The sequence below is a fragment of the Pleurodeles waltl genome, chromosome 7 (genome assembly GCF_031143425.1).
Source record: "Pleurodeles waltl isolate 20211129_DDA chromosome 7, aPleWal1.hap1.20221129, whole genome shotgun sequence".
Lineage (NCBI taxonomy): Eukaryota > Metazoa > Chordata > Amphibia > Caudata > Salamandridae > Pleurodeles > Pleurodeles waltl.
Window position 1 is genome coordinate 898,281,374 of NC_090446.1, and position 27,921 is coordinate 898,309,294.

Consider the following 27,921-nt stretch of genomic DNA (forward strand, 5'->3'; position numbering starts at 1 on the left):
CTGGTTTTCTTGCAGTCTCCTCTGGGTGTCGTCTTTTCCTCCTTGTGGGTGGTGTGGGGAAATACAGTGTTCGATGGCATATGTTGCTGCAGATACACATGTTTCGCACAGTCCGCTGCCTGGTGTTGGGCTCGGAGTATTACAAGTTGTTTTTCTTCGAAGAAGTCTTTTTTTGGTCAGGGGACCGAAGGACTCCTCCCTCTTCGGCTCCATTGCGCATGGGCGTCGACTCCATCTTAGATTGTTTTTTTCCGCTGTCGGGTTCGGACGTATTCCTTTTCGCTCCGTGTTTCGGTTCGGAAAGTTAGTCAGAATCTCGGAAGAAAGCGTCGGTATTGTTCCGTTCGGTATCGGGATAGTTAGGTACATCGACACCGATCATCGGAAGACTTTGGGGTAGCTTCGATTCCCCCATCGGGGCCTGGTCGGCCCGACCGCGTGCGACATCGAAGCCGATGGAACGGACCCCGTTTCGTTTCTGCCCAAAATGTCACAGTAAGTATCCTTATACAGATCAGCACTTGGTCTGTAACTTGTGCTTGTCCCCCGAGCACAAGGAGGATACCTGTGAGGCCTGTCGAGCCTTCCGGTCCAGAAAAACACTCCAGGACCGAAGAGCCAGGCGTCTACAAATGGCGTCCACGCCAACAAAACAACGTTTCGACGACGAAGAGGAAACATTCTCGGTTCCGGAATCAGAATCCGGAGACTCCGACGTCGAACAACAGCAACAAACAGTGAGTAAGACGTCGAAAATTAAAACCATCGAGAAGACAAAAGCCCAGGGGACGCCACTGCCAACAGGCCATGGCTCGAACCATAAAACCGGCGACCCGTCGAAGGCGCCGAAAAAGGGCACGCCCATAGCAAAGACACCCGACTCCGGTCGAGGGACCGCCATGGAGCAACCTCGGAGCCGAGATAGCGGCTCCGAGAGGCAAAAACAAGATGCCGGCACCGAAAAACTTCTGCACCGCGACACACTGCCGAAAGGCACAAAAATTCTATCGGTGCCGAAGCCGAAAAAACATTCTCTCTCGGCGCCGAAAAGTTCCACACCTTCATCCTACACAGAGGAACAAGGAATAAGTGGCCAGATGCACAGATTTGGACAAGAGCTCCAAAGTGTAGAATCAGACTACACACAAAAGAGACTGTACATCCAGCAAGACACAGGGAAGATATCAACCCTTCCCCCAATAATGAGGAAAAGAAGGATCGGACTTCTCAAGGATGACGCACAACCACAAGCCAAAGTGGTTAAAAAAAGTCACGCCTCCGCCCTCTCCACCACAACAGGCATCGCCGGCACAAACACCGCCACAAATGCACTCACCAGCGCAAACTACCATAAGTCAAGATAATCAGGATCAAGACGCTTGGGACCTATATGACACCCCAGTGCCGGACAATGATCCCGATTCATACCCCACAAAGCTGTCACCGCCAGAGGACAGTACCTCATACTCGCAACTGGTGGCTAGGGCTGCAGAATTCCACAATGTCCAACTGCATTCCGATCCTATAGAGGATGATTTTTTATTTAACACCCTCTCGGCTACACATAGCCAATATCAATGTCTCCCAATGCTACCAGGGATGTTACGGCACGCAAAACAAATTTTTGAAAAGCCCGTAAAATCAAGAGCCATCACCCCAAGGGTGGATAAGAAATACAAACCACCACCCACAGACCCAGTGTTTATTACTTCGCAGTTACCACCTGACTCCGTAGTAGTAGGGGCAGCTCGCAAGAGGGCAAATTCCCATACATCTGGCGACGCCCCACCTCCGGACAAAGAAAGCAGAAAATTTGATGCGGCAGGCAAAAGAGTAGCATCACAGGCAGCCAACCAGTGGCGCATCGCAAATTCTCAAGCGCTGCTGGCCAGATATGACCGCGCACACTGGGATGAGATGCAACTTCTCGTAGACCATCTTCCCCAGGAATACCAAAAAAGGGCGCAGCAAATAGTTGAAGAGGGACAAACGATCTCAAACAATCAAATCCGCTCTTCACTGGACGCAGCCGATACTGCAGCGAGAACAGTCAACACTGCTGTCACCATAAGGAGACACGCTTGGCTCCGCACTTCAGGCTTCAAACCTGAAATCCAGCAGGCTGTCCTTAATATGCCCTTCAACGAGAAACAACTTTTTGGCCCTGAAGTGGACAGAGCCATTGAAAAACTTAAAAAGGACACAGACACGGCCAAAGCCATGGGCGCACTCTACTCCCCGCAGAGCAGAGGCTCTTTTAGAAAAACTCCATTTAGAGGGGGGTTTCGTGGCCAACCCACAGACACCACCAGCCAACAAACAAGAACCACACCATATCAGGGTTCATTCCAAAGAGGAGGTTTCAGGGGATATAGAGGGGGTCAATTCCCAAGGAGTAGGGGAAGATTCCAGACTCCAAAAACACCTCCACCTAAACAGTGACTTTCAAGTCACACAACCCCTTCACTCAACACCAGTGGGGGGTAGACTAAGCCAATTCTACCAATCTTGGCAGCAGATTACAACAGACAATTGGGTACTAGCAATAATCCAACATGGGTATTGCATAGAATTCCACAAATTCCCACCAAACATCCCTCCAAAAACACGCAAAATGTCACCACAACATTTAGAACTTTTAGGACTAGAAGTTCAAGCACTACTGCAAAAGGATGCAATACAGTTAGTACCAGTACAACAAAAAAACACAGGAGTTTACTCCCTGTACTTTCTAATTCCAAAAAAAGACAAAACATTAAGACCAATATTAGATCTCAGGACACTAAATACCTACATCATATCGGACCACTTTCACATGGTCACACTACAAGACATCATTCCACTGCTCAAACAGCAAGATTACATGACCACATTAGACCTAAAAGATGCGTACTTTCATATACCGATACACCCTTCTCACAGAAAGTACCTAAGGTTCGTATTCAAAGGAATACATTACCAATTCAAAGTGTTGCCATTCGGAATAACAACTGCACCAAGAGTGTTCACAAAATGTCTAGCAGTAGTAGCAGCACATATCAGGAGACAACAGATACATGTGTTTCCTTACCTGGACGATTGGCTAATCAAGACCAACACAGTAAAAAAGTGCACAAACGACACCACATATGTCATACAAACCCTTCACAAACTGGGTTTCTCCATCAACTATACAAAATCACTCCTCGAACCGTGTCAGACTCAACAATATCTAGGAGCAACCATCAACACATCAAAGGGAATTGCCACTCCAAGTCCACAAAGAGTGCAAGCATTCCACAAGGTAATAAGTGCTATGTTTCCAAACCAAAAGATACAAGCAAAATTTGTGCTAAAACTTCTAGTCATGATGTCATCATGCATAGCCATTGTCCCAAACGCAAGACTACACATGCGACCCTTACAACAGTGCCTAGCATCACAATGGTCACAGGCACAGGGTCAACTTCAAGATCTGGTGTTGGTAGACCGCCAAACATACCTCTCGCTTCTATGGTGGAACAGCAACAATTTAAACAAAGGGCGGACATTTCAGGACCCAGTGCCTCAATACGTTATAACAACAGATGCTTCCATGACAGGGTGGGGAGCACACCTCAATCACCACAGCATTCAAGGACAATGGGATGTACACCAAACAAAATTTCATATCAATTACCTAGAACTGTTAGCAGTATTTCTAGCGTTAAAAGCCTTTCAACCCATAATAACACACAAATACATTCTTGTCAAAACAGACAACATGACAACAATGTATTATTTAAACAAACAAGGAGGAACACACTCAACACAACTGTGCCTCCTAACACAAAAAATATGGCAGTGGGCGATTGTAAGGAAATGCCTCCTTGGCATGGTTGCCCCCTGACTTTTTGCCTTTGCTGATGCTATGTTTCCAATTGAAAGTGTGCTGAGGCCTGCTAACCAGGCCCCAGCACCAGTGTTCTTTCCCTAACCTGTACTTTTGTATCCACAATTGGCAGACCCTGGCATCCAGATAAGTCCCTTGTAACTGGTACTTCTAGTACCAAGGGCCCTGATGCCAAGGAAGGTCTCTAAGGGCTGCAGCATGTCTTATGCCACCCTGGAGACCTCTCACTCAGCACAGACACACTGCTTGCCAGCTTGTGTGTGCTAGTGAGGACAAAACGAGTAAGTCGACATGGCACTCCCCTCAGGGTGCCATGCCAGCCTCTCACTGCCTATGCAGTATAGGTAAGACACCCCTCTAGCAGGCCTTACAGCCCTAAGGCAGGGTGCACTATACCATAGGTGAGGGTACCAGTGCATGAGCATGGTACCCCTACAGTGTCTAAACAAAACCTTAGACATTGTAAGTGCAGGGTAGCCATAAGAGTATATGGTCTGGGAGTTTGTCAAACACGAACTCCACAGCACCATAATGGCTACACTGAAAACTGGGAAGTTTGGTATCAAACTTCTCAGCACAATAAATGCACACTGATGCCAGTGTACATTTTATTGTAAAATACACCACAGAGGGCACCTTAGAGGTGCCCCCTGAAACTTAACCGACTATCTGTGTAGGCTGACTAGTTTTAGCAGCCTGCCACAAACCGAGACATGTTGCTGGCCCCATGGGGAGAGTGCCTTTGTCACTCTGAGGCCAGTAACAAAGCCTGCACTGGGTGGAGATGCTAACACCTCTCCCAGGCAGGAATTGTCACACCTGGCGGTGAGCCTCAAAGGCTCACCTCCTTTGTGCCAACCCAGCAGGACACTCCAGCTAGTGGAGTTGCCCGCCCCCTCCGGCCAGGCCCCACTTTTGGCGGCAAGGCCGGAGAAAATAATGAGAAAAACAAGGAGGAGTCACTGGCCAGTCAGGACAGCCCCTAAGGTGTCCTGAGCTGAAGTGACTCTGACTTTTAGAAATCCTCCATCTTGCAGATGGAGGATTCCCCCAATAGGGTTAGGATTGTGACCCCCTCCCCTTGGGAGGAGGCACAAAGAGGGTGTACCCACCCTCAGGGCTAGTAGCCATTGGCTACTAACCCCCCAGACCTAAACACGCCCTTAAATTTAGTATTTAAGGGCTACCCTGAACCCTAGAAAATTAGATTCCTGCAACTACAAGAAGAAGGACTGCCCAGCTGAAAACCCCTGCAGCGGAAGACCAGAAGACGACAACTGCCTTGGCTCCAGAAACTCACCGGCCTGTCTCCTGCCTTCCAAAGATCCTGCTCCAGCGACGCCTTCCAAAGGGACCAGCGACCTCGACATCCTCTGAGGACTGCCCCTACTTCGAAAAGACAAGAAACTCCCGAGGACAGCGGACCTGCTCCAAGAAAAGCTGCAACTTTGTTTCCAGCAGCTTTAAAGAACCCTGCAAGCTCCCCGCAAGAAGCGTGAGACTTGCAACACTGCACCCGGCGACCCCGACTCGGCTGGTGGAGATCCGACACCTCAGGAGGGACCCCAGGACTACTCTGATACTGTGAGTACCAAAACCTGTACCCCCTGAGCCCCCACAGCGCCGCCTGCAGAGGGAATCCCGAGGCTTCCCCTGACCGCGACTCTTTGAACCTAAAGTCCCGACGCCTGGGAGAGACCCTGCACCCGCAGCCCCCAGGACCTGAAGGACCGGACTTTCACTGGAGAAGTGACCCCCAGGAGTCCCTCTCCCTTGCCCAAGTGGAGGTTTCCCCGAGGAATCCCCCCCTTGCCTGCCTGCAGCGCTGAAGAGATCCCGAGATCTCTCATAGACTAACATTGCGAACCCGACGCTTGTTTCTACACTGCACCCGGCCGCCCCCGCGCCGCTGAGGGTAAAATTTCTGTGTGGGCTTGTGTCCCCCCCCGGTGCCCTACAAAACCCCCCTGGTCTGCCCTCCGAAGACGCGGGTACTTACCTGCAAGCAGACCGGAACCGGGGCACCCCCACTCTCTCCATTCTAGCCTATGTGTTTTGGGCACCACTTTGAACTCTGCACCTGACCGGCCCTGAGCTGCTGGTGTGGTGACTTTGGGGTTGCTCTGAACCCCCAACGGTGGGCTACCTTGGACCAAGAACTAAGCCCTGGAAGTGTCTTACTTACCTGGTTAACCTAACAAATACTTACCTCCCCTAGGAACTGTGAAAATTGCACTAAGTGTCCACTTTTAAAACAGCTATTTATCAATAACTTGAAAAGTATACATGCAATTTTGATGATTTGAAGTTCCTAAAGTACTTACCTGCAATACCTTTCGAATGAGATATTACATGTAGAATTTGAACCTGTGGTTCTTAAAATAAACTAAGAAAAGATATTTTTCTATATAAAAACCTATTGGCTGGATTTGTCTCTGAGTGTGTGTACCTCATTTATTGTCTATGTGTATGTACAACAAATGCTTAACACTACTCCTTGGATAAGCCTACTGCTCGACCACACTACCACAAAATAGAGCATTAGTATTATCTCTTTTTGCCACTATCTTACCTCTAAGGGGAACCCTTGGACTCTGTGCATACTATTCCTTACTTTGAAATAGTGCATACAGAGCCAACTTCCTACAGCGATTCACAACAACATTCGCCTAATAGCACAATTTATTCCAGGGATCCAAAACCAACTAGCAGACAACCTTTCGCGAGACCACCAACAAGTCCACGAATGGGAAATTCACCCCCAAGTTCTGAACAAGTACTTTCAAATTTGGGGAACACCCCAGATAGATCTGTTCGCAACAAAAGAAAACGCAAAATGCCAAAACTTCGCATCCAGGTACCCACACCGCGAATCACAAGGCAATGCTCTATGGATGAGTTGGTCAGGGATATTTGCATACGCTTTTCCCCCTCTCCCTCTCCTTCCATATCTAGTAAACAAGTTAAGTCAAAACCAACTCAAACTCATACTGATAGCACCCACATGGGCAAGACAACCTTGGTATACAACTCTACTAGACCTTTCACTAGTACCGCATGTCAAACTACCCAACAGACCAGATCTGTTAACACAACACAAACAACAGATCAAGCATCCAAACCCAGCATCATTGAATCTGGCAATTTGGCTCCTGAAATCCTAGAATTCGGACACTTAGACCTCACACAAGAATGCATGGAGGTCATAAAACAAGCTAGAAAAGCTTCCACTAGACACTGCTATGCATCTAAGTGGAAAAGATTTGTTTGCTACTGCCATACCAATCAAATCCAACCATTGCATGCCTCTACAAAGGACCTAGTGGGATACTTACTACATTTGCAAAAAGCGAATCTCGCTTTTTCATCTATAAAAATACACCTCGCAGCAATATCTGCTTACCTACAAACTACTCATTCATCGTCTCTATTTAGAATACCAGTTATTAAAGCATTCATGGAAGGGCTAAAAAGAATTATACCACCAAGAACACCACCAGTTCCTTCATGGAACCTTAACATCGTCTTAACAAGACTCATGGGTCCACCTTTCGAACCCATTCATTCCTGTGAAATGCAATATCTAACCTGGAAAGTCGCATTTCTCATTGCAATCACATCCCTCAGAAGAGTAAGTGAAATACAGGCATTTACCATACAAGAACCATTTATTCAAATACACAAAAATAAAATAGTTCTAAGAACAAATCCAAAATTTCTACCAAAAGTAATCTCACCATTCCATTTAAATCAAACAGTAGAATTGCCAGTGTTCTTCCCACAACCAGATTCCGTGGCTGAAAGGGCACTACATACATTAGACATCAAAAGAGCACTAATGTACTACATTGACAGAACAAAGCTAATCAGGAAAATATAACAACTGTTCATAGCTTTTCAAAAACCACACATAGGAAATCCAATCTCTAAACAAGGCATTGCTAGATGGATAGTCAGATGTATTCAAACATGCTATCTTAAAGCCAAAAGAGAATTGCCTATTACACCAAAGGCACACTCAACCAGAAAGAAAGGTGCTACAATGGCCTTTCTAGGAAACATTCCTATGAGCGAAATATGTAAGGCTGCAACCTGGTCTACGCCTCATACATTTGCTAAACACTACTGTGTAGACGTACTAAATGCACAACAAGCTACAGTGGGCCAAGCTGTACTAAGAACATTATTCCAAACTACTTCAACTCCTACAGGCTAAACCACCGCTTTTAGGGGAGGTAACTGCTTTATAGTCTATGCGAAACATGTGTATCTGCAGCAACATATGCCATCGAACTGAAAATGTCACTTACCCAGTGTACATCTGTTCGTGGCATTAGTCGCTGCAGATTCACATGTGCCCTCCCGCCTCCCCGGGAAGCCTGTAGCCGTTTAGAAGTAGATCTTAAATCTTAAACATTGGTACATTTGTAAATAATTATTATAAACTTTTTATGTACATACGTATTCACTCCATTGCATGGGCACTATTTATAGCAAACAACTCCATCCTCACCCTCTGCGGGGAAAACAATCTAAGATGGAGTCGACGCCCATGCGCAATGGAGCCGAAGAGGGAGGAGTCCTTCGGTCCCGTGACCAAAAAAGACTTCTTCGAAGAAAAACAACTTGTAATACTCCGAGCCCAACACCAGGCAGCGGACTGTGCGAAACATGTGAATCTGCAGCGACTAATGCCACGAACAGATGTACACTGGGTAAGTGACATTTTCATTACTCCTGCATTCCTGGTTTCTGGGGGTGTATTGTGGTACTTACCTTTGTGGTGTACTAATAACCCCGCGCCCCTCCACATTTTACTTACCGAGGTGGGGTTACCTTGTTTGCATTCCATTTTTTTAGTATGGTTTGTGCTCCCTCTAGGGTCACTATTGGTTATTACTGCTTGCACTGTTTTCTAACCTTTTCTAGCCTATTTCTGATTGCCAATGTAAATATTTAGTGTATTACTTACCTCCTAAGGGTGGGTCACCTGTCTAGTGATTTGTGATAATCTGTGCCAAAAATAAAGTACCTTTATTTTTGGACAACTGAGTGTTTTCTTTCACGTGTGTTAGTGCTATGTGACTACAGTGGTATTGCATGGGAGGTTCCCATGAGGCCGTAGGTGCAAACAGGCACTTTGTTGATCTCTCTAATTGATATACTTGGCTGCCGAATTGAAGCTTAAAGTAAAGGTAATAGAAGAGGTAAATGTAAGACTGCCTAATTTCCAAAAATGCTTTCAGTTTATGTAAGGACATAACATTGCAAACTCAACCAGTCTTTCCTCCTGTATAAAATGTAGGAGGGGCTTGAGCTGCCTGTATGGAAGGACGAGTGAGTTGCTGTCCCTTGCGTATCATGTAGTCCGTTTCAGTGCCATCCGTGTTATTTTAGAGGTGTGTGTGTTTTTTTTTTTTTTCTTCTCTCTCAAGTTGCATCCTGAGGGCAGCAGAGGATTTTGTAGGCGCTGGTATAGCAACTGCAGTATTCAGCAGTCATGGAATATTTGTGGGATATGTAACTTATTTATGTTCTAACTGCAGCCATAGAATTGTTTAGGGAAAGTTAAAAATTCGGAAGTACTAAAAACAAAAAAACAAAAGTGAAAAAAAGGTAATTTTTCATCGTCTGGAAGCGCTGCCATGAGAACGCTGGTCAAGGCAAAAGATTAGGAATACTAGCTTCAGTTCAGGTGATGCAAAGCCTAGACACGTGCACATTTGCATTGGGTCTGTAATGGCACATATAAGCAAAATATGTCGGAACGCAATGCAGCACAGGGTAATTACCAGTGAATGAAGTTAATTCAAACACACCACCCTACATTTTGTGCTGCTGGATGGAGAATTTGTGCCACACTCGAGTCACAGGAAGGCCTGGCTTAACGTGTTCATCTTAACCAAAAATGTGCAGTTTCCTGTAAAGACATACAGGGTATATAGACATGAGGTGTCTGTCTTATTGTCATGATACATCCTCTAACTTTGTTAGAAAGCAGGAAAAACTATACCCTAATATTCTGCAGATTTGATGTGAAGAAGTGTGAATCCTCTAAGATAAGAAGCACTGACAGTTGACTAAAATATAAAACCCTACATAGGTGATCCATGAGACTTTCCAGGGATCAGTGAGCCGAAACTCCATATACTGCTATGCGTTTTTGAACATCTCCGATCTTAAGGGGGAGGCGCGATGCTGCACTAAGGCCTCTTGTACCTTGAGGCAGGGTGGTGCCCTGGGATTGCCTTGTATCGTGCCCTCCTGCATAGATCTCTGAGGGCCCCTCCCTCCTGTCTTTTGGAATGTCCAGATATCTTGCTCTGAGGCTGGGAGAATTCCACTAAGTTTAAACATTTATTTTCATTTTTTTGCAGACATGAGTCATTAATACAGAAGATACTCCTTCGACATTCCACCTAACAAAACTGAGTTCGCTGGGTAGACTATAGCAGCCTGTTGGCATTGCTGCATTCACACCCTTGTGTGATGTCCTCATCTTACTGCTAGGTTCTTAACTTTGTTTGGAGACCCTTGGTGGGCGGTGGAAAGAGTCTAATGCAGTTAGGTCTAAGAAGCCCCTCTGGATTAATTGGGCTGTTATCATGGTGTGAACAAAGATGCTTCATATTAAACTAAAGTATTTTCACCGACTGTATTGGTGCAACATTTTGCACAAACTGATTTAAAAAACAAAACAAAAAAATCAAACCCTTTTATCTCCCAAATCTCACACACGCTAGGCACTTGATCATGTGTATATGAAGTGGTGGTTGTAAGTAAAGTACATAGCTGTCAAGGTTTCAGGTTGCTTATGTGTAATGTTTTCATAATTGCAGTGTAATTATGAATTTCATTTCAACGATTGAGTGACGCTTTCTCGCTAGCAGAATCAAGCAATCAAGAGAAGGATGAGCACCGCTGGATTGGGAAAGACTGACAGTGGCAGGCACTCATTTAGGTCACAGGCAAGCAACTTATTTAAACAAGCATTTGCAATGCAGCAGGTCTTGCATTTGCTTGAGTTAGATCTATTAGCGTTGTAAACTCTTAACTGGATTTTTCTTGCCACTTAAATTGAAAGGAAAAAAACCGAGCGCGATCGTGCAATGTAAAACCAGGCGCAATTGTGCTGCGTGGAAAATAAAGAGAGAGTGCAGAAACCAGGCTGAAAACATGGAGCCTTGTATGTCCCAGTAGTTGGCCGATGCTCTCTAGGAGAGCGAAACATTGGAAAAGGCATGACATATGCATGCCTTTCACTAATGAAATCAAGCAGATTTTAAAAGGCAAGCGTGACATGGGTGTGGTCAAAAGCCCAAAGGGAGATTACAACAGGGGTGTGTGCTTGTGTGCTCAACCCTAAAAAATAAAAAAACTTGCTGGTGCTGTGGAGATTGTTGTCAGGCACACTGAGCAATCTCACCAGCAAGCTTATTTGTTCTCCGCTGTGCTATAACAATGCGAGCAGTTGTACAGCCAGTTAGTCTTTTCAGTGGTTAGTAGTAAGTTGCACCCACAACCCAAAATGACTCGAGGTAATGCGTTAGTAGCAGCAGAAAAACTGAGCAGACAGACTGTATGACTCTGTACAGGGGTGCAGACTGCTCAGTCTAGGAGGAGCCACATAGCAAGTTAGCACTACAGAGTGTCTCACTGACACTCTGCACACTTGCAAGTAACACCACGTCCTCGCAGTCCCCAGGCAGCCTGGAAGTGGTGACAAATTGCAGTGGATAGCCTTTTTTTTTAGTGTGTACGGAAGTCTCATATGACCCTGTAGGAGGGCATTGATTGTTTTTATTCATGTTTGTATTTTTAGGTATGTTCAAAGTTGCAAATGCTCTCAGCCGCAACAGCTGATTTCACGGAGTGTCATTTCACTTTTCATGCTTGGATGACATTGCTAGGGAAGGAGCAGGGCTTTGCTTTTATCGCTGCACGTGTTCTAGAACTTTACAGGTCTTTCTTTTTGATAAGGCCACATTCGCCGAATCGGAGCGCTTTATCAAAAGGCAAATCAAAATGCAGAACCCAACACACTATTCCACACACTATTAGGTGCATGTTAAGGAGGACGAAAGGCTGGGCCACAGTACAGAAAAGAAAAAATATAATTCCCACTATTTACTTGTTTTTGGTTTTCAGCGAAATAGCAGGCTCGAAACCTTGCAGTCTGTCTAGGTTATTTTATTTCCACCAAAACCTGGGAAATAAATATTAATGCCATTTTGCTTCAAGGCACCATGGCTTTTTTTTCTAAAATAGCCGCTTACGAGAGGCTTGTTAATCAAGCAGTTGACAAAGTACAAAACCGAGAGCCAAGCTTGCTCACTAAAACCGGTGAACTAATTGTGAGATTTTCGTGGCCGTGTCAATGACTCGCTCTTCTGTTTACTGCCAATTGACTGGTCGTTCTTTAATAAGCATATTTTTAGACACTGAACAAAAGGAGTTACCTGACCTTGTTATGAAGAAAAACAAAAAACATGAACAACTTTGGGACGATTGCCACGTGCATTGCTCACTTGTTCTACATGATGCGCAGATGTTATCAACTTTGAAGAAGCAGGAAACTAGCCACGGTTTTTCTAGACTTTTCACAGTTCGCCGGACCGATACCCTTCCTTTAGCAGCGAGAGCTCTGCTATCATTCGTGGAAAGAGGACATTACCGCTGACATTGTCTGTGGTACCACCATTCGCTGTGCGATAGCCATCTTTTCTCCCGATTTGGTGTTTGGTTAGGCCTAAACTCTCGGAAGATAAAATTCTGCTGGATAGAGAACAATAGGGGAAGAAGGTAAATGGAAGTACTTTAGTTATATGCAGGACCACTGGAATTATGTGGCAGAGAGTACCAATTTATGTGGCAGGGTTGCCAGTATGTGGCAAAAGTACTGTTATGCATTTCAACACCAGTAGCGCCAACTCAAGCAAATGCAAGACCTATTTCATTACAATGGTTGTTTTTTCTGACAATAAGTATACAAGACACCCAATCATGCTTAAGAATTGCTCTTTAGAAACTGTGAATTGTACTAAGGGTGTGTTAATATAACTTGTTTAATGTTGATGTCATTACTTGTTTGACCCTGAAAACAATAGAGCACAATCATATAAAAAGAAAGGAAGGCCAGAGGTCCTTGGCCAGCATTGCTAACAACCTTAAAGGATGCCCCTTCGATCAATAGTTAAAAATATTGCCATTGCTTTGTATGTGTCAATCAGTACCCTGAGATTTCTTAATTTAGGAAAGACCTGCGTGCACAAAAGGTTTCTTTGTGTTCATTGTAATTGTTATTTAGCAAAGGCCGTGAAATTTGATGAAGCAAGTTTGGTTTCAGTGGGTTCCCTTCTGGAATCTGTTGAAGGTCTTTTAATTCCAGAAGGTCCGGTTTGTTAACCGTGTGTTTTTTTTTTTTTTTTTAAGCCTATGTCTTGTGTATGTGGCTCGTTTTTCTCAGAGTGAATAACTAACTGTTCACAGTAATTCATTCTTGATTTGCAAGTCTCAGCCTTGTTTTATTGTATTATTGGTCTGGTCACATGAAGACTCTAACAGCAGAGTGGCACCAATAAACCCTCGAGTCTAGTTTTCTAAATGTTAAAATTTTTATTTTCTTCCTTAGTTTCTGTTTCTAGTGGGACTCTTGCAAACCTCTCTTCAGGGAAGGTGTCTAATTTCGTTTGCAAGGGCTGTTTGTAGAAAAATCCAAAACTGCTCAATTGTTTTTCCCTTCAGCAGAATATAGCTTTTGAGGATCCTGTCAAAATAAGTTTTTCAGCAAACAATGCAGCGTCCGAGGCTGCTAGTCATCTTTTACCTAGAGAATAATAGTTTGATACTGAAGACACTTGCAATATTGTCAAACCCACAGGCTCCTTTAGAGACTTAAAGCAAATGTAAATATAGTAGTGGCACCAAAGGAACAAATCATATTTTTGGCCATTATGTACGCAGCCTACTGAGACAAATTTCCATTCTGCAGATGGCGAATTATGGATTAAAGTAGATGCAGGAGCCTTGTTGAGTTATAGAGGCAAATCATGTAGTTGAAGACAACATCCTTTCTGTGGCTAATCCCCCTTACTGGGTTAGGGATTCTGTTGTCTGTCACTATCCAGATTTAGCACGTTCAGATTCATACTGTTTGAGTGGCTACAATGTAATGTTTTTATATTCAAATGTTGAAGTGTATCTCAGTAAGTAATTGTAAGTACAGAATTGTATGAAACCAAACTTTAGGAAAATGATCAGCCGAAAGCCAGTGTCCGATCCATTCTGGTTTCTTCAAGAACTGTTTGTGATTTTAAACCATGTTGCTTTGGCTTCTTTCTCATCAGGTTACCTACAAGGCTCCAGTCCCAACAGGAGATGTCTACTTTGCCGAGGCATTCGACAAGGGAACTCTGGATGGGTAGGAATGCTCATAAATCACTATAAGTAATTAGAATTAATGAAAACGTTAATTTACCTTTTTTTGCTTGTGTTCACTTTGCTTTGTAGTGCATTGGCTGTTCTAGATCCCATATTTTTAGCTATCCGGGAAAGAATTACTTTTTTCTTCTACATCATAAACCCTTTGTGTGTGTGTGTGTGGGGGGGGGGGGGGGTTCTTTTAGTGCTGTATAAAACCTTATTCACCTCCAGACGTCTCCTGGTCCCTCAACAGAAGTGTTTACCACACAATTTGTAGTTACTGTTGTCTCATGAGCATTGAAACGTATCTCAGAGGTCAGGCAACTGAGGGCTGTGGGTGGAGGTCAGAAGTTAATTTGATATAAGATTATTTTGTTACACTCTGCAAACTAAATTGCATCTGGATGATAGAAAAAGGTACTGGCAAGAAAGACACAAACCAACACACAGGCACTCACCAGCTGAATGGAGTGACTGGGGCGTGGGGGGGTCTGGCTTAACAGAAGCTTGGAAAGCTGTTGGGAATACCATTGTGTCCTCTAGGTGTGGTTTGTCCCATATATCTGTGTCAGATAGGTCAGTCTCCTCCTATAGCAGGTCATTCTCCTCCTATAGCATATCCTAATTATAGGTGTCACCAACAGACTTGATCAAAACAATCTTTCACATGTTTCATGCAGGCAAACTGATTACTGTTATCAGGCCTATACTTCTAATATTTTGAAAAGCCAGGATGCTCATTAGACCTAAAAACCTGTGTTCATCTGCAGAAGGACAAACGTCATATACAGCAACTTGAAAGGCTTTGCCCGTATGGGTCTGAGACTGTCAAAACAGTTGCATTATTGAAATTTCTAGATGCAAAATTCACTATTTTGAAATCTGACTGATATATTGCCATACTGATCTTGAATCACATCTAAATTGTGTGTTTTAAACACCCCTCCAATTCATTCTAACACCTTTACTAAGTTTCTGCAAAATCAGTCTCAACATGCTCTTAGACTCTCACCCCCTGCAAAAGTGTATTTTTATGTCAAAAGATGCAGTGTATTAAAGGCTTAAGATGGAATTTACTTTCGGAGGGGCTGGTTTAAAAAAATAAAAACAAAAACAAAAAAGTCACTTTGGTGAAATACCTTGTAAAGTGGACCCTTTCACCAACTTCTGCCCCTCAGATCCACAGCTTCTGCCCCTCAGATCCACAAAGAGACACATGCAAGAAAAGGCACCTATATGATGATTTTTCTTAATAATAACTTGTTTTTCTACAGCCATTCATTTCACAGTACTGCAGTTTTTAAAATCTGTAAATAACCGTTCTCCAGTATTGGATCTTTCATAGATTCACATGCTTGAATAATTTGTTTCATGCAGTCCTGAATGAGGATGAATGCTATCAAATCAGGTTTTCATCGCTCCTAAAACTTAACGTCTCCCTGCTGCGACTAGTTTGACTCTAAAAGATCTTCCTGGCCATCTCATAAGTGTCAATTAGTATGCAGAAGTGAATTTATAGATGCATCTTTTAGACAGTCATGTAAGTCAGCGATTCTTAACCTTGACTTCTGTGGTCTCCCGCTGAATCACTGTTGAAAGCCTGGGATCCCGACCTAAGCAATTTCTAAGCCATGAATCTAAAAAATACACACCAGAAGAAAATACTTTTTTTGTTTTTTTTTGTTTTTTTGTTTTTGTTTTGCTCCTAATGCATCCTATTTTTTTCAGTCAATACTAGTGCTTTTATTGAGGCCCCCAGTGATTCTCAACCTGTGGTTTGGGGGACACCTTGAGAGACCACTAAGCCTACTCAGGGGTGTCAGTGATTGCTTTGAAAATAAAATAATCACAGATTAATAAAGTGTATGTAACAAAAAAAAGTAAAATTGAGCATTTTAAAGCATTATGTAAATGTGCAGAAATTTTAAATTGATTTATTGAAGGAATTTTGTAAAGCAGTTACTTAACCTTGCTGCCCATGTTTTTTCCCAAGGTAATGTTTCTCCAGTCTGATTAGAACATGTTTGATAGAATACACAAACCTCCTCTGTCTATCTAGGCCTGGATTTGCAAGATCAACTGCATTTGTTTGTGTAGCCAATATGTTCAGCTCTAAATTGTTTATTCAATCTTTTCGGATACGCCTAGTCAATGTGTCCTGGCATCTTGAATGTGTTTTTCTGATTACATAGTTTAAACCATTGTGCTCCATAGAGATAAAGGTGGTGTTTTTTTTTTTCTCAACAAAGGTCATTTATCAGTTCTCACCTGCATGTGCTTACCTAAGTTTTATATAAGATCTTGCATTATTACATTTTTAATCTTAAACCTTTTGTAGTGGGTTTCCTTTTGACTTTTTTTGTCACTACAGCCTATGGCATATGTCAAAACTTTGTCTCCATATTTTAGCTATAGTGGTTAAGGTAAAATAACCCTTTTGATCAACAAATCGGTGAAATGGCCCAAAGTTTGTCTTCTGGATCAGTTGTTCTAACAGAGATTATCGAGTGCTCAGGTCATGCAGGGGGTACCAGTGTGACTGGGAGAGGTCTAATGGCTTCTCCAGAGCTGTCCAAGCATCCATAATGGACATGCCGTTTGACTTTGACCTTTTTAGTGAAAAAGCAAATCCAGCCCTGGAATGTTTCTAAGAGAGTAGGGCTACAACATGTACTGTCTCTCTCTGCCCCCGTCACAAAATTTCCCCAGTAATTTTGTCCCCTTCATGGCTATGGAAGGGGTTTTCAGTTTAGTCAACACCAGGATCTTCCATCAACCCAGAAGGCCTTCTAGCATTTGTGTGACTGAGATCACGGCTCACAGATGGCATCCAGGGCATCAGACTACATGTAGCTCAGTTCCCTGCACCTCCAGCATCACCAGCCGTAAAACCGCTTTAGTGTACACTTGCACGCACACCCTGTCAGAGGCTGGGTCAGATTTTTTTCTCATATGGTAGCAGGCTATTACTTGAGAATAGTGGGCCCACAAAATTGTACATATGTGCTATGCCCTTCTGTTTCTCTCAACTGTGATGCACCTTCCACCACCATTAGAGCGGCTGATAGAGGACCACTTGTCTGTCTTGTGGCAGAAAGAACAGGCCAAACAGGAATTGGGTGTCTCACGCTACTTCCACAGACTGGAGTTCCTCCATCTCGCAGAAGACATGAAGTGTGGCTGTGGATACACATGCATTCCGTACTTCTGCCTTCTGGTGTTGCAATTGATTTTTCTTCTAAGAAGGCTTTACAGTCATGAGGCATAGTGACTCATCCTTTAGTTGGTAACTCACATGGGCACTGGTTCCTTGGTTAGATTATTATTATTATTATTATTATTATTATTTTTTTTTTTTTTTAACCATCGTCTTTTCACATTTACTGACCGGGCTCTGTTTGGCATGAATTCAGGTATGGTCAATTTAGCTGGTAAACATGTGTTCAGTGGCATATGTGCATGTAGATGCACATGCTCTGCATACTTCTGCCATCTAGTATTGGGTCTGGATGTCTACTAGTTGTTTTTGTTTGAAGAAGTCGTCGAAGTCACGCGTTAAAGTGACCCTCCTCTCTGTGATACTGCGCATGGGCATCAAGTCCATTGATGGATTGTTTTCTTTCTGCCATTGGGTTTTGGATTTGTTCTTTGGTGCTTCGGTTTGAGACCATTTCGGGCTCCCTTCGGACCAACCTAGAATACCATACTCATCGGTATTGTTTTGGCTTCTGTTTAATCCATAAACTGCGAACTCGGGACGCAAACCACACTTTGTCAGGTCAGTGAACTTTGCTCCTGGCCTTTGTGCTCCGTCCATGTTGTAATCTTTGTAAGGAAATGCCTCCTTGGCATGGTTACCCCCTGAATTTTTGCCTTTGCTGATGCAAGTTATGATTTGAAAGTGTGCTGAGGCCTGCTAACCAGGCCACAGCACCAGTGTTCTTTCTCTAAAACTGTACCTTTGTTTCCACAATTGGCACACCCTGGCATCTAGGTAAGTCCCTTGTAACCGGTACCCCTGGTACCAAGGGCCCTGATGCCAGGGAAGGTCTCTAAGGGCTGCAGCATGTCTTATGCCACCCTGGGGACCCCTCACTCAGCACACACACACTGCTTGCCAGATTGTGTATGCTGGTGGGGAGAAAATGACTAAGTCGACATGGCACTCCCCTCAGAGTGCCATGCCAACCACACACTGCCTATGGCATAGATAAGTCACCCCTCTAGCAGGCCTTACAGCCCTAAGGCAGGGTGCACTATACCATAGGTGAGGGCATAGGTGCATGAGCACTATGCCCCTACAGTGTCTAAGCAAAACCTTAGACATTGTAAGTGCAGGGTAGCCATAAGAGTATATGGTCTGGGAGTCTGTCAAACACGAACTCCACAGCACCATAATGGCTACACTGAAAACTGGGAAGTTTGGTATCAAACTTCTCAGCACAATAAATGCACACTGATGCCAGTGTACATTTTATTGTGAAATAAACCCCAGAGGGCATCTTAGAGATGCCCCCTGAAAACCTACCCGACTTCTAGTGTGGGCTGACTAGTTTTACCAGCCTGCCACACACCAGACATGTTGCTGGCCACATGGGTAGAGTGCTTTTGTCACTCTGTGGCTAGTAACAAAGCCTGTACTGGGTGGAGGTGCTTCTCACCTCCCCCTGCAGGAGCTGCAACACCTGGGGGTGAGCCTCAAAGGCTCACCCCCTTTGTTACAGCGCCACAGGGCATTCCAGCTAGTGGAGATGCCCGCCCCCTCCAGCCACAGCCCCACTTTTGGCGGCAAGGCCGGAGGAGATATTGAGAAAAACAAGGAGGAGTCACAGGCCAGTCAGGACAACCCCTAAGGTGTCCTGAGATGAGGTGACTCTGACTTTTAGAAATCCTCCATCTTGCAGATGGAGGATTCCCCCAATAGGATTAGGGATGTGCCCCCCTCCCCTCAGGGAGGAGGCACAAAGAGGATGTAGCCACCCTCAGGGCTAGTAGCCATTGGCTACTAACCCCCCAGACCTAAACACACCCCAAAGAGTATTTAGGGCCCCCCAGAACCTAGGAAAATAAATTCCTGCAACCTGAAGACAAAGAAGGACTGCTGACCTGAAGCGCTGCAGAGAAGACTAAGACGGAGACACCAACTGCTTTGGCCCCAGCCCTACCAGCCTGTCTCCCCACTTCAAGAAAAACAGCGACTCGTTACCCTGCATCTAAAAGGACCAAGAACTCCCAAGGACAGCGGCTCTGCTCCAAAGAAGAAACAACTTTGCAACAAAGAAACCAACTTTAAAGGACTGCACGTTTCCCGCCGGAAGTGTGAGACTTTCCACTCTGAACCCGAAGCCCCCGGCTCGACCTTCGGAGAACCAACACTACAGGGAGGACTCCCCGGTGACTGCGACCCTGTGAGTAGACTCCCCCCAGCGACGCCTGCAGAGGGAATCCAGAGGCTCCCCCTGACCGCGACTACCAGGCGTCGGGTTCTTAGAAGCAGGCAAAGACACTGCACCCGCAGCCCCCAGGACCTGAAGGATCCGACCTCCAGTGCAGAAGCGACCCCAAGGGGGCCCTCTCCCTTGTCCAGGTGGTGGCTACCCCGGGGGGGAGGGCTCCTCGGGGTAGCCACCACCAGAGTGGAAAGTCTCACACTTCCGGCGGGAAACGTGCAGTCCTTTAAAGTTGGTTTCTTTGTTGCAAAGTTGTTTCTTCTTTGGAGCAGAGCCGCTGTCCTTGGGAGTTCTTGGTCCTTTTAGATGCAGGGTAACACGTCGCTGTTGCTGTTTTTCTTGAAGTGGGGAGACAGGCTGGTAGGGCTGGAGCCAAAGCAGTTGTTGTCTCCGTCTTCTCTGCAGCGCTTCAGGTCAGCAGTCCTTCTTTGTCTTCAGGTTGCAGGAATCTATTTTCCTAGGTTCTGGGGGCCCCTAAATACTCTTTGGGGTGTGTTTAGGTCTGGGGGGTTAGTAGCCAATGGCTACTAGCCCTGAGGGTGGCTACATCCTCTTTGTGCCTCCTCCCTGAGGGGAGGGGGGCACATCCCTAATCCTATTGGGGGTATCCTCCATCTGCAAGATGGAGGATTTCTAAAAGTCAGAGTCACCTCATCTCAGGACACCTTAGGGGTTGTCCTGACTGGCCAGTGACGACTCCTTGTTTTTCTCAATATCTCCTCCGGCCTTGCCGCCAAAAGTGGGGCTGTGGCTGGAGGGGGCGGGCATCTCCACTAGCTGGAATGCCCTGTGGCGCTGTAACAAAGGGGGTGAGCCTTTGAGGCTCACCCCCAGGTGTTGCAGCTCCTGCAGGGGGAGGTGAGAAGCACCTCCACCCAGTACAGGCTTTGTTACTAGCCACAGAGTGACAAAAGCACTCTACCCATGTGGCCAGCAACATGTCTGGTGTGTGGCAGGCTGGTAAAACTAGTCAGCCCACACTAGAAGTCGGGTATGTTTTCAGGGGGCATCTCTAAGATGCCCTCTGGGGTTTATTTCACAATAAAATGTACACTGGCATCAGTGTGCATTTATTGTGCTGAGAAGTTTGATACCAAACTTCCCAGTTTCCAGTGTAGCCATTATGGTGCTGTGGAGTTCGTGTTTGACAGACTCCCAGACCATATACTCTTATATACTCTTGTGGCTACCCCGAGGAGCCCTCCCCCCCCCCCCTCCCCCCTTGCCTGCCTGTTTCGCTGAAGAGCCCCCCGGGTCTCCCATTGAACTCCATTGCAAACCCGACGCCTGTTTGCACTCTACACCCGGCCGCCCCCGTGCCGCTGAGGGTGTACTTTTTCTGCTAACTTGTGTCCCCCCCCCCCCCCCCCCCCCCCGGTGCCCTACAAAACCCCTGGTCTGCCCTCCGAAGTTGCGGGTACCTACCTGCTGGCAGACTGGAACCGGGGCACCCCCTTCTCCATTGAAGCCTGTGTTTTGGGCACCACTTTGACCTCTGAACCTGACCGACCCTGAGCTGCTGGTGTGGTAACATTGGGGTTGCCCTGAACCCCCCAACGGTGGGCTACCTTGGACCCAAACTTGAACCCCGTAGGTGGCTTACTTACCTACAAAACTAACAAATACAAATGTCTAGTTTTAAAATAGCTATATGTGTTTTATTTGAAAAGTATATATGCTATTGTGATTATTCAAAGTTCCTAAAGTACTTACCTGCAATACCTTTCATGCAAAGTATTACATGTAGAATTTGAACCTGTGGTTCTTAAAATAAACTAAGAAAATATATTTTTCTATACAAAAACCTATTGGCCTGGAATTGTCTTTGAGTGTGTGTTCCTCATTTATTGCCTGTGTGTGTACAACAAATGCTTAACACTACTCCTTTGATAAGCCTACTGCTCAACCACACTACCACAAAATAGAGCATTAGAATTATCTCTTTTTGCCACTATCTTACCTCTAAGGGGAACCCTTGGACTCTGTGCATACTATTCGTTACTTTTAAATAGTGCATTCAGAGCCAACTTCCTACAATAGCTTATTGCCATTTTTGCCAAAACTGTATATGCTATTTTGCTGATTCAAAGTTCCTATGATACCTGAGTGAAGTACCTTTCATTTAAAGTATTGATTGTAAATCTTGAACCTGTGGTTCTTAAAATAAACTAAGAAAATATATTTTTCTATATAAAAACCTATTGGCCTGGAATTGTCTGAGTGTGTGTTCCTCATTTATTGCCTGTGTATGTACAACAAATGCTTAACACTACCCTCTGAGAAGCCTACTGCTCGATTACACTACCACAAAATAGAGCATTAGAATTATCTCTTTTTGCCACTATCTTACCTCTAAGGGGAACCCTTGGACTCTGTACATGCTATTTCTTACTTTGAAATAGTATATACAGAGCCAACTTCCTACAATCTTTCTTTGGGCTTTTAACCACACCTATGTCACTCCTGTCACTTTCATTGGTTTGTGGGCTTGCCTTTTAAAATCCGCTTGATTTCATTAGTGAAAGGCATGCATACGTCATGCCTTTTCCGGTTTTTAGTTCTCCTTGAGCGCACCGGCCAACTACTGAAAACATTAAAGGTACCATGTTTTCTGCACTACTTTATTTTTGTATTTTAACGCAGGCGATCATGCTGGTTTTTTTCCATTACAAGTTGTGGCAAGAAGAGTCTGGTTAGGATTTTACAACGCTAATAGCTCTAACTCGTGAAAATGCGTGACCCATTGGATTGCAAATGCTTGTGTGTGTTTTTTTTTCTTTTCCTACTTTACTTTTTTTGATACCAATGTGCTGCTGATGGAACAAACACCTTTTTCGTTTTTGCTCTGGTATCACTCCAAATATCCCCATGCAGCACTTGAACTCTGTGTGTAACCTTTGGTTTTTGTCACCCGATCACAATGAGGAGAACTCAGACCTGTCAATCATTTTGATCGAAGAAAATGCTGCATGGTCATCGGGCGCATCGAAAAGAAATGCAGCGAAAAGAACTCACAACACCAGACACCTTTTGGTCTCCAGGACATCGAGCCGCAGGAAGTTTCCTGAGGCTTCTGCGGCGAAAGGGGAGGCCTTATCCATTTCAGATGCATCCGAGTCTGAGTCTGAAACCGGAGTGCAAACATGAGGTACCATAGGCGCAGCATACAGTGAGTAGAAAGGCCCATATCACACCTGCAAAGAAACATTCGACTTCGACCGAGCATAAGGCTGCCAGATCCCCACTGCCATCAGGCTGTGGTTGGCACCGAACAGATGCCAAGGATGCCCCGCCTTCTGGCTCTGCACAAAGGCTAAGCCTAAAGACTGTCCACAGACTGGCTTCGAAGGTTCCTGCATCAAAGCAGCCTAAGCTGCCTTCTGTCCTGACAACATCTGCATCGACCATTTCGACACTGAAACGCAAGCCTTCTTCCACAACAAAAGTTTCGACATTCAGATGGAAAATAAATGTTTCGGCGCCAGAGCCTATTTTACAAACTATGGTGAAGAAGCTTGATCTGAAACAGGACTATCCATATACAACCAAATACTGGCAGGATTGTTGCAAAACCATCTCTCTAAAAGCAAGACTTCATTGGAGGAGGCTATTGATATACAGCCACCTACTCAGAAGACATAGGACATTGCCACCGGTCCAATACCTCCACTGGTAAACGCCAGTGTTTTATTGCAACGTCACACTTTGTTGAAACTCTGGTTCAAACCCTGATCTGTGCAACTAACACTTTTCAGCTCACCTTTTGATCAGTATCACCTTTTGAGTCCAGAGGTGGACCAAGCACTAGAAAAAAAAAAACACTGTTGCAAAGTCTATGGGAGCCCTTCAGACTCCTGGTAACTGAGGCTCCTTGCGCAAACCTGCCTTCAAACAAGGCAATGGACAACATCAGAATCCTCTACCTCATTTAGGCAACAACACTCGCCATCCCCTTCTAGAGGTTTTTACAGAGCATCATATAGGGGAAACAATACCAAAGGTCAAGAAAGAGGAGTCACCCCTTCCACCTCAAAGCAATGACTTATCTCATTCCTCTTGATAACACAACACCTGTCTGGGGGATGTATACAACAATTTTTCCCAGTTGGCAAAACAGACCAGTGGGTGTTAGATATTATTATCCAACATGGTTATTGCCTGGACACATACCACCCAGAAAACGCAAACTCTCTGGAACATTTAAAACTGTTAAATCGAGAAGTGCAGGCTCTCCTGTAGAAAGTAACAATATAGTTGGTTCCCAATCATCAAAAAGGAATGGGAGTATGTTCTCTGTACTTTGTCATTCCCAACAAAAATGTCTCACTTTGACCAATTCTAGATCTTAGACCACTAAATCATTACTTTCTGTGAGAACACTTTCAATTGGTCACTCTACAAGATGTAATACCGTTATTACAACAAGAAGACTTCATGTCTGCTCTAGATCTAAAGGATGCTTATGTGCACATCCCAATACATCCAGCACACAGAAGATATCTCAAATTTGTCACACAAGGCTTGCATTACCGGTTCAAGACACTCCCATTCGGAGTAACAACTGCACCTGGTGCCCTCACAAAATGCCTTGCAGTAGTCGCAGCGCATCTATGCAGACAGAGCATTCATGTCTTCCTTTATCTGGAAGATTGGCTTATCAAGTCCGGTTCACTTCACCAATGTCTTCTGCATACACAGACAACCATTCATCTCCTTCACCAGTTAGGGTTTACCATCAACATACAACAAGCATTTGTAATGGGTCTCATTTGCTTGAGTTAGGTACTCGCATTGTGAATTCAAACTGGAATTTTCTTGCCACATAAATTGGTCAACCTTGACTCATAATTTTGTGCTTTCCTATCACATAATTCCGGTGGCCCTGTATATAACTAAATCACTTGACCACCTTCCTCTATCTGCAGCCAAAAATTAAAATGATGCCATTTAGCATCCCAATTTAAATCTGCCATGCTAATTCCAATAGAATACCACTTTGACCACCCCACCATCAGAGTTGCTGGCTGGCTAACACATTTCCTTAAACAAAAAAATAAAGACAGACAGTTACAAGTGATAGGCGTGAGATGGGCATGGTTAAAAGCCCACAGATTGATAACAGATCGGAAATCGCTTGCATGCTCGACCTAAAAATGAACATTTGCGGTTATTAAAGGACTTATCAACCCGTTTTGCCTAGCTGTGCTATGATTCTGCATTTCTATTAACCTGGCATTGGTGATTAAAGGCCACTAAAATCACTCGAGTACCTAATTTCTGTATGCTTCCATTTTAAAAAACAAATGGACAGTAAAACACAATATTTACTGTCTGTAATCCTGTGCAAAAATCAGTAGGCAGGATATGATAGTTAATTATGGTTCTTCATGTATCCTTAGGAAGTTGTTTACTAAGAGCGGCCAGTAGTGTGAACATGGGAACTTCTACTCTTCTCATTGGTGTGTGGTCACTTGTACTACATATAGGTCCTACTAAAGCATCCCATCGCGATTCCTAACAGAAAACACCATTAATTAAAAACAAATCACTCAACCTAAAAATCCCACCTCCAACCATATCAGATACAGCCCTATCTAGGAGCTGTTCTAAACACTCAGGGTTGGCCTACTCTGACCCAAACAGGATTCATAATATAACTAGAATCCAGTACCCATCCCCCCCCCCCCTCTCTCATCCCCCCAAATCAGCGCATTCCAGTACGAACAATTTAGAGGTTTCTAGGGATGATGGCATCTTGTATTGCAATAGTGCCAAATGCACCCCCTACACATGCGTCCGCTGCAGGAGTCTCTGGCGACTCAATGGTCTCAAGCACAGGGTCAGTTACATGATCTAGTGTTGGGAGAGCGTCATGCACTTCTCTCTGCAGTGGTGGAACACACACAATCTGACAAAAGGGTGGCCGTTTCTAGACACTGTTCCCTAGATCACCCTCACAGCTGACACATCCCTGACATGTTGGGGTGCTCATCTACAAAATCTCCGTGTACAGGGATTGTGGGGCAATACAACAGCCATTTTGTGTTTGCAAGGCGGTGGTGGTGGTGGTGGCGGCGGCACACACTACAGTTGTCTTGACAAGCTCAGACAATCTGGCATTGGGCAATTTGTCATTGCATTCAATTGTTAGCAGAACACCTCCCAGGGACAGATGACGATCTTGCAGATCTAATCGGCAGGATGTGACAACAAGTCCACGATTGGGAGATCCATCCTCTAGTCCTACAGAAATGCTTCCATCGGTGGGGGTTTCCACAGATAGATCTGTTTGCAGCTGGAAACAACTAAAAATGCCCAAACTGCGCCTCCGGACTCCCACACCCTCTCTCCAAGGGCAGTGCGCAATGGACGAGTTGGTCAGGGATATTTACATTCGCTTTTCCACCTCTCTTCCTTCTCCTTCCCTTTGTGGTGAGGAAACTCAGACATCCTCTCACCCTCCTTCTGGTGGATCCTACTTGGGCATGCCAACAATGGTCCACAACACTACTCCAACTTTCAGTAGTTCCACACAAGAATCTTTCCCTACTCCTGGACTTTCTCACTCAGAACCATGAAGAAATCAAGCACCCAAATCCCAGAGAACTCAACCTTGCAATCTGGCTCCTTAGGTCATAGTTAGGATACTTACAGTTAGCTCCAGAATGCATGACTGTTCTTAAGGAAACACGCAAACCCACAATCAGAGCATGCTACGCCACTAAATGGAAAAGGTTTGTTATGTATTGTCAAAATATTGTTTGCTGTTAGCCCTATTTACTAACTTGTGGGCTAGCATATACTTCAATACGATTGCACTTTCCAGCAGTAGCAGCAACAGACAGAATTTATCATTCAAAATTCCAGTTATTAAAGCGTTTATGGAAGGTATTAAGAGGGTAATCCCACCTAGGGTGCCTCCAGCACCAATGTGGATTCTTAATATTGTACTCACCAGACTTCTGGGACCCCCATTTGAACCCTTGCTTAACAGTCCACTCCATTTTCTCTCTTGGAAGGTAGCTTTTTTGTTAGCAATTGCTTCACTAAGACGTGTGAATGAGCTTCAGGCATCAAAATTAGAGGAACCTTGTAGGAAGTTGGCTCTGTATGTGCTATTTCAAAGTAAGGAATAGCATGCACAGAGTCCAAGGGTTCCCCTTAGAGGTAAAATAGTGGTAAAAAGAGATAATACTAATGCTCTATTTTGTGGTAGTGTGGTCGAGCAGTAGGCTTATCCAAGGAGTAGTGTTAAGCATTTGTTGTACATACACATAGACAATAAATGAGGTACACCCACTCAGAGACAAATCCAGCCAATAGGTTTTGTTATAGAAAAATATCTTTTCTTAGTTTATTTTAAGAACCACAGGTTCAAATTTAACATGTAATATCTTGTTTGAAAGGTATTACATGTTAAATTTGAACCTGTGGTTCTTAAAATAAACTAAGAAAAGATATTTTTCTATAACAAAACCTATTGGCTGGATTTGTCTCTGAGTGGGTGTACCTCATTTATTGTCTATGTGTATGTACAACAAATGCTTAACACTACTCCTTGGATAAGCCTACTGCTCGACCACACTACCACAAAATAGAGCATTAGTATTATCTCTTTTTACCACTATTTTACCTCTAAGGGGAACCCTTGGACTCTGTGCATGCTATTCCTTACTTTGAAATAGCACATACAGAGCCAACTTCCTACATTGGTGGATCAGCGGTGGGGTACAAGACTTTGCATTTGCTGGACTACTCAGCCAATACCTGATCACACGACAAATTCCAAAAATTGTCATTAGAAATTGATTTTTGCAATTTGAAAAGTTTTCTAAATTCTTTAAAGTCCTGCTAGGGCCTTGTGTTAGTCCCTGTTAGCATTTCTTTTAGAGTTTAAAAGTTTGGTAAAAGTTTGAATTAGAACCTAGAACTAGTTTTAGATTCTTAAAAAGTATTCCAACTTTTAGAAGCATAATGTCTAGTGCAGAGATGAATGTGGTGGAACTCGACACCACACCTTACCTCCATCTTAAGATGAGGGAGCCAAGGTCACTCTGTAAAATAAAGAAAATAGTAATGGGCCCCAGACCTTCCAAACTACAGCTCCAGGAGCTGTTGGCAGAGTTTGAAAAGGCCAACCCCTCTGAGGATGGCAACACAGAGGATGAAGATAGTGAC

General features: G+C 44.4%; 1 protein-coding gene across 1 annotated transcript in view; it reads left to right on the forward strand.

The window, feature by feature from the left end:
- The window catches only part of CANX (calnexin), a 439,945-nt gene that overhangs the window by 33,591 nt on the left and 378,433 nt on the right, over positions 1-27,921 (forward strand). Inside the window, exon 3 of the mRNA XM_069199501.1 lies at positions 14,218-14,291. Coding sequence (XP_069055602.1) covers positions 14,218-14,291 — 74 coding nt within the window. The remainder of the gene's footprint in view (positions 1-14,217; positions 14,292-27,921) is intronic.